Raw genomic sequence first — 10911 nt, forward strand, 5'->3', positions numbered from 1 at the left:
CTCTCCACCCAGATCCATACATTGAAGCCTTAGCCCGCAATGTGACTATATTTGGAAATAGTTTCTTTAAAGAGGTAATTAAGGCTGGGTGCGGTGGCTGATGCCTGTAATCCCAGCACTTTGGGAGGCCAAGGCAGGCAGATCACTTGAGGCCAGGAGTTTGAGACCAGCTTGGGCAACATGGCAAAACCTTATCTCTAAAAAAAATACCAAGCCGGGCACGGTGGCTCAAGCCTGTAATCCCAGCACTTTGGGAGGCTGAGATGGGCAGATCACGAGGTCAGGAGATCGAGACCATCCTGGCTAACCTGGTGAAACTCCGTCTCTACTAAAAAATACAAAAGAAAAAAATACCCAGGTGTGGTGGCGGGTGCCTGTAGTCCCAGCTACTCAGGAGGCTGAGGCAGGAGAATGGCGTAAACCTGGGAGGCGGAGCTTGCAGTGAGCTGAGATCGGGCCACTGCACTCCAGCCTGGGGGACAGAGTGAGACTCCGTCTCAAAAAAAAAAAAAAAAAAAACAACAAAAAAAGGCCAGGCGCGGTGGCTTACGCCTGTAATCCCAGCACTTTGGGAGGCTGAGGCGGGTGGATCACCTGAGGTTAGGAGTTCAAGACCAGCCTGGCCAACATGGTGAAACCCGTCTCTACTAAAAATACAAAAATTAGCGGGGCGTGGTGGCAGGCGCCTGTAATCCCAGCTACTCGGGAGGCTGAGGCAGGAGAATCGCTTGAACCCGGGAGGCGGAGGTTGCAGTGAGCAAAGATCGTGCCATTGCACTCCAGCCTGGGGGACAAAATTGAGACTTTGTCTCAAACAAACAAAAATACAAAAAAAAAAAGAAAAAAAAAAATTAGCCAGGTGGTAGTCCTAGCTCCCCTCGGGGCTGAGGCAGGAGGATTGCTTGAGCCTGAGGAGGATGAGGCTGCAGTGAGCTGAGATCACACCACTGCCCTCCAGCCTGGGTGACAGAGTGAGACCCTGTCTCAAAAAAGAAAAGAAAAAGGTAATCAAGGTTAAATGAGACTATAAGCATGGGACCCTAATCCAGTAGGACTCATGTCCTATTTATAAAAGGGGAAGAGACACCGGGCATGTACAAGCACAGAGAAGAGGCCATTTGCAAGCCAGGAAGAGAGGCCCCACCAGAAACCAACTCTGCTGGCACCTGGATCTTGGACTTCCAGCCTCTAGAACTATAAGAAAATAAATGTCTGTTGTTTAGAGTACCCAGACTATGGTACTCTTGTTACAGCAGCCTGGGCTGACTGATACAGACCCCAACTTCAGAACTGCCTTGTGGTTTTGTCAAATCTGCAGGCTCACAGTCCTATCCAGTCCCTGATGCAGAATGTTGGGGTTAGATGTGTGAACCCCAAATGTCTGAGACAGGTCACAGTCAATTTGGGAAGTTTATTTTGCCAAGGTTAAGGATGCGCCCATGACACAGCCTCAGGAAATCCTGAGACATATGCCCAAGGTGGTCAGGGGTACAGTTTGCATTTATACGTTTTAGGGAGACATAAGACCTCAATCAATATGTATAAGATGTACATTGGTTTGGTCTGGTAAGACAGGACAACTTGAAGCAGGGGCTTCCACTTTAGAAGTACATAAGAGACAAGGCCAGGTGCAGTGGCTCATGCCTATAATCCCAGCACTTTGGGAGGCCAAGGCAGGCAGACCATGAGGTCAGGAGATTGAGACCATCCTGGCCAACATGGTGAAACCCCATCTCTACTAAAACACACACACACACACACACACAAAATTAGCCGTTCGAGGTGGCGCGTGCCTATAGTCCCACCTACCCGGGAGGCTGAGGCAGGAGAATCGCTTGAACCCCAGAGGCAGAGGTTGCAGTGAGCTGAGATTGTGCCACTGCAATCAATCCAGCCTGGGCGACAGAGACTGTGTCTCAAAAAAAAAAAAAAAAGTAGATAAGAGACACAAGATTGCATTCTTTTGAGTCCTTCATCAGCCTTCCACTAAATACATAATTTATTTTGTTTATTTATTCAGCTGTGTTACCCAGGCTGGAGTGCAGTGATGTGATTCTGCTCACTGCAACCTCAACCTCCCAGGTTCAAGCAATTCTTCTGCCTCAGCCTCCTGAGTAGCTGGGATTACAGGCACCCGCCACCACAGCTGGATAATTTTTGTATTTTCAGTAGAGACAGGGTTCACCATGTTGCCCAGGATGATCTTGAACTCCTGACCTCAGGTGGACTGCCCACCTCGGCCTCCCAAAGTGCTGGGATTACAGGCATGAGCCACCGCACCCAGCCTTTTTTTGTATATTTTTAGAGATGAGGTTTTGCCGTGTTGCCCAGGCTGGTCTCAAACAGCCTCCCAAAGTGCTGGGATTACAGGTGTGAGCCACCGCACCTGGCCCCAAGAGGACTTTACATCTTCTCTGGGTTCCAGATTAACAGGCATGTTATTCTGCCAAGTTGCTTCATCTTCTCACAGGCTCACTGAGCCCTCCACGAACCAAGGACAGGGGTGGATGTGAAGTCTGGAAATCCAGAGATAGTTTAGATCCGAGCCCTGCCACTGAGTCACTCCTGGGCCATGGAGACAACTGTGAATCTTCCTGACTGGGCAGATGTGATGACAGCTGCAGCAACAGGAACCATGTGACCTGGAAGTATGGTCAAAGGATTCCAACTGCAGAATCCTGTAGAAATGGTTATTCATCTTGTTTTTCTGCCTAACCACAGTGTGAGCAAGTTGAGAGAAAGCACCTTGTCTTACACATCCCCGTCCCCTCTCAGACATAATGGGCCTTACACATCCTTGTCCCCTCTCTTAGGACATAATGGGCCTTAAAAATCTGTGAGTTCATAGTCCTCTGGCTGCTTTCTGCTTCCCTAGGAATAGCCCTCCTAGTGGCTAGGGGCAAAGTTGTAAAAACAAAAAACCCAAACTGGTAGAATAGATAAGTACTTTAGAGTTAGGTAAGCGTGAAGCGTGGGGTTTTTTTTTTTTTTTTTTGACAGAGCCTGGCTCTGTCAGTCAGGCTGAAGTGCAGTGGCATGATCTCAGCTCACTGCAACCTCCATTTCCCGGGCTCAAGCAATCCTCCCATCTCAGCCTCCAAGTAGCTGGGACTACAGGCGTCCACCACTGTGCCTGGCTAATTTTTGTATTGTTTTGTAGAGACAGGGTCTTACTATGTTGCCCAGGTTGGTCATGAACTCCTGAGCTTAAGCAATCTGCCTGCCTCGGCTTCCCAAAGTGCTGGGATTACAGGCGTGAGCCACACACCAAACCAGCTGTGGGTTCTGAGTCGGTTTCACGCTGACTAGCTGTGCAGTGTGACCTCAGACAAGTCATGTTATGTTTCTGAATGTCTTCATCAGTACACGAGGGTAATACTATTTATACAGGTTTGTTTATAGAATTAAATCAGGTGACCTCTGTAAAGCTCCCAGTGCCTGGCATTTTGGTGGCCTTCCGTAAAGCTTAACTCCTAGATTATTCCTTTCAAAGCAGTGATTTGCCCTACTTGAAGGCATTGCGGGAAGATAATGGTAAAAATTAAATGTAATAGACAAACTCTCAGTAATGACCCACCTGTACCCTTTCCAAACAATGGGCATTTACTGAGCACCCACCTTCTGGGTAACAGGCCTGGTATCCGGTGCTGGAAGGGTGGAGGGGAGCTCAGAGTTTCAGAGCTGAAAAGTCAGCCCCAGGAGGGCAGTGACTTCTTGCTGGCCACTGTATTCCCAGCCCTTAGAATGGGCCAGGCACATAGTAGGTGCTCAGTATTTGTTGAATGAATGAATGAAAAATACAATCCAGCGGGCCTCTGACTCTTTTTTTAAAAGTTGAGCAAAGTCCCTTGACCTCTCTGAGTTGGTGTGTGTCCCCATCAGTGAAGCTAGAGATGTTTAAGTCATCTCGAGGTCCTGCCGAGCAGGATTAATATAGAGCAATAATATTAATAATAGCTACAGTCATAACTAAACATGGAGCACTGCTATGAAGGGAATAACATGTTACGTCCACGTTATGGAAGAGGAAACTAAGACACAGAGAAGCATGGAAGGCTCCTGGAGAAGGGGGGGTTTCAAGATGTTTTGGAAGAAAAACTGGGGATCAGACGGAGTAGCAGAGAAGAGGATCCACGACCCACAGGAAAAGGCCTTATCCAGCGCCGTCGCGCGGCCCTGCCTGCGGACGTTGTAGCGGGGACGAAGGCAGCCCGGAACCCGCCCAATCCAGCCTCCAGCGTCTCCATGGCAACAACCTCTGCACATGCGCCGCGAGCACCGGCGCCTGAGCTGCCAGCACGGGCAGAAGCCGGACGCAGGCTGGGCGGAAGCGGGCCTGGCGGGCTGGGGCGATGGGCGCGCGGGTGGGCGTTTAAAGGGGCCTTCGGCACCCGGGTTGTTTCGCCGCCGGGAATGCTGACGGTGAGGGCTAGGTAGCCCCGGGAGTTGGGATCTAGAAGGTAGAGGAGAAGCAGGGCTGTCTGACCCCCGGAGGTGACAAGGGGAGAGGGGCTGGGTAAATACCTTCGCTAGGCAGTGATGGGATGACTATCCCCAGGGAGCACTGCGGAGGAGAGAGGCAACTGAGGGACTGCACTTTCTGGTACCCACCGGGAGAGTCAGCAGTTAAGAGGGATCACAGGCCCGGCTTGGTACGGTCACCCCCCTTCCCACTCCCTGGTCTCAGCATTCTGCCACTTCCCTACCCCGTCGCGGTGCCCAGCCATGGCCAGACCTCCCGTGCCCGGTTCGGTGGTTGTCCCAAACTGGCACGAAAGTGCCGAGGGCAAGGAGTACCTGGCTTGCATTCTGCGCAAGAACCGCCGGCGGGTGTTTGGTAAGTGCTTCCCCCTTTCCTCCAGCCTGCCACTCGTCTCTCCCTGCCAGTGTCACCTGTTGCTCTCTGAAGAGAGCAGCGAGGCAGGGCAGTGAGAGCCTGCTGCAGTCTTCAGCAGTCTTCAGCCTGGGGGACTGAAAGCCCTATCTCTGGGACTCCCCACCCCTAAGTCTCCTTAGAGCTAATTCCATCGTCAGAGCCAGGAACATGGAAACAGCAGAAACCCTGCCAGCAACCACTGTCACCAGAGATGCAGTTGGTTGAGCTCTCCGCTGGTGCCAGGCCCTCTGTTGGGCACATTACACAGTGCACGCCCATTTAACCTCTCAACAGCACATGGTACAGACTTGGCTAATATCACACCCTAATAGAGGTGAGCCTCTTCCATGTCCTGCTGTCTCTAGGATGAGACACTAGTGTTCCCCACCACTGAACTGCCTGGATGAGTTAGTTCAGTGAAACTGACTCACCCAGGCAGGGCCCGGCTGACAGGCCGGCAAAGGTGCCTGGAATCAGCTGTGGAGTACAGTTCTGGGCAGGAGAAGCAAGGTGCCAGAAAGCTTAAGACCAGAGAGTGAGATAGCTAGAACCAAAATTTGTGAATAAGTCAACTGTTTGTTTTTTTAAAAAAAATTACACTAGATTCAAAATACGACCCTCGAGAAGGCTGGGCCTGGTGGCTCACGCCTGTAATCCCAGCACTTTGGGAGGCCAAGGTGGGCAGATCACCTGAGGTCAGGAGTTCAAGACCAGCCTGGCCAACATGGCAAAACCCTGTCTTTACTAAAAATACAAAAATTAGCCAGGCATGGTGGTGCACATCTATAATCCCAGCTACTCGGGAGACTGAGGCAGGAGAATCACTTGAACCCAGGAGGCGGAGGTTGCAGTGACCCTAGGTCCAGCCATTGCATTCTAGCCTGGGTGACAAAAGCGAAACTCCATTTCAAAAGAAAAAAAAAAAAACCCTCGATTATGGCCACTGTCCCTTTAATCCCATGATGGCTGGTAACACTGTATTTGGGGTCACACATACCCAGGTAAGTGACCCAGGCTCCACCACTGCTAGCTGTATGACTAGGGATAAGTGAACTCTAGCCTCAAGTCCTTCTGTAAAATGGGGATAATCACAGTATTTATCCCATAGAGGTCCTGGGGAAATTCATAAGGAGTGTGTTTATAACATACTGAGCAAGGTCTGGCATACAGTGGGTGTTCACTGAAGGTTGGTTGTTATTGTATTTATTTTGCATTTAGTTGTGTTGAGTGGAAGAGAATTAAGTGAAGATCGAGCTGATTTTCTGGGGACATTGTAGAATCCACTGACCATATTATCTATACCACAGATAGGATCAAACAGCCGTAACTTAGAGGAATGGCAGTGATGGCTTTTAATTTTTGTGTTTTTACTTTAACCACAGACATTTGGGTTTTTTTCTTTTTTTTAACAGCTGGGTTTATGCACCTGAATGTATCATTCAGTGGTTGTCATGCAGGCCCCACAAGAAACGTTGAGAGCAGCTACTAAATAACTATCAACAGACTGACTAATCACTTAGGCCAGTGTCTTTGTATCCCAAACTTCTATAAAATTGGGTTGAGTATTAAGAGCCACAGATGGGGCTGGGCGCGGTGTCTCACACCTGTAATCCTAGCCCTTTGGAAGGCTGAGGCAGGCAGATCACCTGAGGTTGGGAGTTCGAGATCAGCCTGACCAACATGGAGAAACCCCCTGGCTACAAAATTAACCAGGCATGGTGGCACATGCCTGTAATCCCAGTTACTCGGGAGGCTGAGGCAGTAGAATCACTTGAACCCAGGAGGCTGAAGTTGCAGTGAGCTGAGATCATGCCATTGCACTCCAACCTGGGCAACAAGAGCGAAACTCCATCTCAAAAAAAAAAAAAAAAAAAAAAAAAAAAAAAAAAAAAGAACCACAGATGGTTAGTTAGCCCTGAAGAAGCCATTAGAAATGAGGTTGTCCTTGGTTGTCTTTGGCTGCGTGTGGTGGCTCATGCCTGTAGTCGCAGCACTTTCAGTGGCCAAGGTGGGAGGATTGATTGAACCCAGGAGCTCAAGACCAGCCTGAGCAACAGTGAGACCCCATCTCTATTAAAAATAGAAAGTAAAGAAAAAAAATAAAACTAAATAAATGAGATTGTCCAGCCCAGGATCTGATGGGGCAGGTGCAGGATTTACCCCCGTCTTAGTTCATTTTATGCTGCTATAACAGAATACCACACTCTGAGTTATTTATTTATTTATATTTTTTTGAGACAAAGTTTCACTCTGTCGCCCAGGCTGGAGTGCAGTGGTGTGATCTTGGCTTAGCAACTTTCACCTCCCAGTTTCAAGCAATTCTCCTGCCTCAGCCTCCCAAGAAGCTGGGATTATAGGCACACATCACCACACCCAGCTAATTTTTTGTATTTGTTTTGTAGAGATGGAGTTTCACCATGTTGGCCAGGCTGGTCTTGAACTCCTGACCTCAGGTGATGCGCCCGCCTTGGCCTCCCAAAGTGCTGGGATTACAGGTGTGAGTCACTGCGCCTGGCCTCCTCTGGGTAATTTATAATGAACAGAAGTTTATTTAGCTCATGGTTCTGGAGGCTGGGAAGTCTAGGAATATGGCAGTGGCATCTGGAAAGGGCCTTCATGCTGTGTCATCCCATGGGCAGAAGGCAGAAGGGCAACAGCAAGACAGCAAGACGTGCCCAAACTGGCTTTTATAACAAACCCACTGCCCCAGTGACAACATTAATCCATTTATGAGAGCAGAACACTCGAGCTGATCACCTCGTATTAGGCCCGACTTCCTAACACTGCTGCATTGGGGATTAAGTTTCCAACACATTAACTTTGGGGGACACCTTCAAACCACAGCACCCTTTGACCCTGCCTGGCTCCCTTTTTGCCCTAGGGCTGCTTGAGCGGCCAGTGCTGCCGCCACCTTTGTCCATCGACACTGCCAGCTACAAGATCTTTGTGTCTGGGAAGAGTGGTGTGGGCAAGACGGCGCTGGTGGCCAAGCTGGCTGGTCTGGAGGTGCCTGTGGTGCACCACGAGACCACCGGTGAGTGGGACCTCAATCCTTTGCCCATCCTGGGAGGCCCTCCTTGGGGGTGGAGGCAAGAACCTGGCCCTGGACCACACAAGCCAGGGTTGATACCCAGCTCCACCTCTTACTCTGTATCCTTGGAAAGTCACTTCACCTCTCTGAGCCTACATGGGCTCCTTGGTCCCAAAGGAATAATAGTACCTACCCCACAGGGTTGTTGTGTGGTTGCCAACAGAGGTGGTGGTGGTAACATGCCTAGCATCAAGTTATGCTCAAAGCAGATGCTCAGGAAATGCTAATCTTGCTTTCTTGTTTCTCACCACTGGATGCTGATTGTTCTACTATGTTGAAACATCTCCCAGTGTCCTGGGCCCTTTGGGTCTCCCTGGACATACAAACGAAACTGCTTTGTCATAGCTAGGGCTGCATCTTCCTGGTATACCAGAGTCTCCTCCAGGGCTGGTCTCTGTTTCTCCCATCAGACTGAATTCTCCTGGGTCAAGGACAGGGCTGCCCTCATCAAACTGGGGACCCATCAGGGCAGGGATGTATCTCTTCTTCCTATTCCTTCCTGGCCCCCTATTCCTCCATCCCCACCTCTCTCCCATGCTGAATGGCTTACCCTGGCTCCCCCTCAGGCATCCAGACCACCGTGGTATTTTGGCCAGCCAAGCTGCAGGCCAACGGCCGTGTCATCATGTTTCGTTTTGAGTTCTGGGACTGTGGAGAGTCTGCACTCAAAAAGTTCGATCATATGCTCCCGGTGAGCAGGCATATGGGCCTGGGTGGGCTCTGCCAGGGGCTGGTCGGGTAGTAATGAGCTCAAGGCACTGCTCAGAGATCTGAGCTGGCACTGGAGACTGAGTCCCAGCCCATGCTTGTCCTAGGACCAGCCGCTCCGTGCCCTGGGCCTCAGTTTCCCAATCTGTGAAAGGAGGGATTATTCCTGATTCTTCTCAGGGCCCTGCAGTTGATGGGAGGTGATATGGTTATATGCCTCTCCATCACCAGGCTTGCATGGAGAACACCGATGCCTTCCTCTTCCTCTTCTCCTTCACTGACCGTGCCTCCTTTGAAGACCTCCCTGGACAGCTGGCCCGCATAGCAGGTGAGGCCCCTGGTGTCGTCAGGATGGTCATCGGCTCCAAGTATCCTTTGGATACCCTCGGCAAGTCATGGAGCAAGGGGGTCAGGGGCCCAGCCTCTGCCCAGGCATGGAATTCAGCACCTGGGCTTTTACTTAAAGGGTACAGCATGGCTACCCCAGCTCCTAGGTGTGGGCTCCAGGGAGGAGGGAGAGGCAGGGTCTGATGGGGGGCTGTGCAGAGGCACCCAGCCAAGCTCCTTGACCCTCCTCCAGATTTGACCAGTACATGCACACAGATGTGCCTGAGCGGGACCTCACAGCCTTTCGGCAGGCCTGGGAGCTGCCCCTGCTACGGGTGAAGAGTGTGCCAGGGCGGCGACTGGCAGATGGGCGCACGCTGGATGGGCGGGCTGGGCTGGCTGACGTTGCCCACGTACTCAACGGCCTTGCTGAACAGCTGTGGCACCAGGACCAGGTGGCAGCTGGCCTGCTTCCGAACCCCCCAGAGAGTGCTCCTGAATGAATAACGAGTGGGTGCTTGTGATCCCACCCCCAACCCTCAGGTCTCGACATAGGGCCTGAGGCTGAGGCAGGAACATGGGTCCCATCTGGAGGACTAGCCAGCATGACCTGATACAGAGGATGTGGCCGGAGAAGGCCGGCCCCCAAGCAGCGCTTTCCTTGCAGAATTCGTGGCAGGGAGGTGGGGAACAAGGCCCTGAGCTCAAACATCTCCCACGGCCTTTCCCCCTTTGGCAGCACCCATGGAGGGTGACTGGAAGAAGGGGTGCCTCTCAAGTGACTTCAATCAAGAACCTGTATTGGTTGAAGTGACACCATCTGTTGTAACAGATAAACTCTGAAATCCCAGTGCTGAACTCCATGGGTTCATTCTTGCGTAGGCCTCGGCTCAGGAGGAGGTGACACAGAGACCCAGCCCCAGAGACCCTGTCCAGCTGCCCTAGGGCATCAGCACCCAGTCAGCAGCCAGGGAGTGAGTGCAGGTGGGAGGCCCCCAGTTTTCTGTGGACCAGGCCCAGGGTGGCACCTCATTCTGCCCACATTCCAGAGGCCAGCATCCAGCAGTCATGTAGTCATGCGGCGCTGCGGGGGAGGCTGGGACATGGAGTCCACCTGTGAGTCCAGGAGTCAAGCCCGTCGCTCTGCAGGGCCTTTCTTTTTCTTTCTTTCTTTTTTTCTTTTCGGAGTCTTGCTCTGTGGCACAGGTTGGAGTACAGTGGTGCGATCTCAGCTCACTGCAACCTACATCTCCTGAGTTCAAGCGATTCTCCTACCTCAGCCTCCCAAGTAGCTGGGATTACAGTCGCCAACCACCATGCCCAGCTAATTTTTGTATTTTTAGTAGAGATGGGGTCTCACTATGTTGGCCAGGTCTCAAACTCCTGACCTCAAATAACCTGCCCGCCACAGCCTCCAAAAGTGCTGGGATTACAGGCGCGAGCCACCGCACCTGGCCTGCAATGCCTTTCTTGATCATGAAGCTGTCAGGCCAGGCTTAGGATAAGAGTCCTGGCAGCCCAGGGGCACCCGAAAGCAGCACCATGCAAGGCCAAGGACCATCCCAGTGGGAGTCAGAGCGTGAGCTGGCCTGAGAGGCAGCTCTGTCCCATGGGAGGCCATCAAGGACAGGAGCCGGGAGGGGAGTGAGTAGGCCCGGCCTTGTGTCTTGGCCCTGCCCCATAAGCCAGAGACACTGGTGAAAGTAGGCTAAGGAGGATGAGGGGAAGGCCCCAGGGAAAGGGGCCTTTATACGATCCCCTCCAATGAGCCCCTGCCCAGCCCCATAGATGAACCCCTGGGCTGAGGCCTGGCTTGCGTCTGGCTCAAAGCAGAGTGTCCCCAAAGCCAGCTGACTCCTGGAACTCTGTAGCTCTGCCCAGGCCCCACTCACACAGTATGACCTGTGCT

At 51.8% G+C, this 10911-nt stretch overlaps 1 protein-coding gene across 4 annotated transcripts; it reads left to right on the forward strand.

Moving 5' to 3' along the window:
• The first annotated feature begins 4284 nt into the window (after positions 1-4284).
• CPLANE2 (ciliogenesis and planar polarity effector 2) lies at positions 4285-9865 on the forward strand. 4 transcript variants are annotated; one of them, XM_023193538.1, is made up of 6 exons: positions 4285-4460; positions 4559-4837; positions 7758-7910; positions 8534-8658; positions 8907-9043; positions 9256-9865. In XM_023193538.1, exons 2-6 carry the CDS (start codon positions 4726-4728, stop codon positions 9503-9505), a joined length of 777 nt encoding a protein of 258 aa, XP_023049306.1. In that variant the 5' UTR covers positions 4285-4460; positions 4559-4725; the 3' UTR covers positions 9506-9865. The 4 variants fall into 4 exon arrangements, with proteins under 4 accessions (XP_023049306.1, XP_031790524.1, XP_023049307.1 ...); XM_023193539.2 differs by having other exon boundaries at positions 4288-4422; XM_031934664.1 differs by having other exon boundaries at positions 4285-4837.
• The last annotated feature ends 1046 nt before the right edge of the window (positions 9866-10911 follow it).

This window comes from Piliocolobus tephrosceles, chromosome 1 (assembly GCF_002776525.5).
Source record: "Piliocolobus tephrosceles isolate RC106 chromosome 1, ASM277652v3, whole genome shotgun sequence".
In the NCBI taxonomy this organism is placed as follows: domain Eukaryota; kingdom Metazoa; phylum Chordata; class Mammalia; order Primates; family Cercopithecidae; genus Piliocolobus; species Piliocolobus tephrosceles.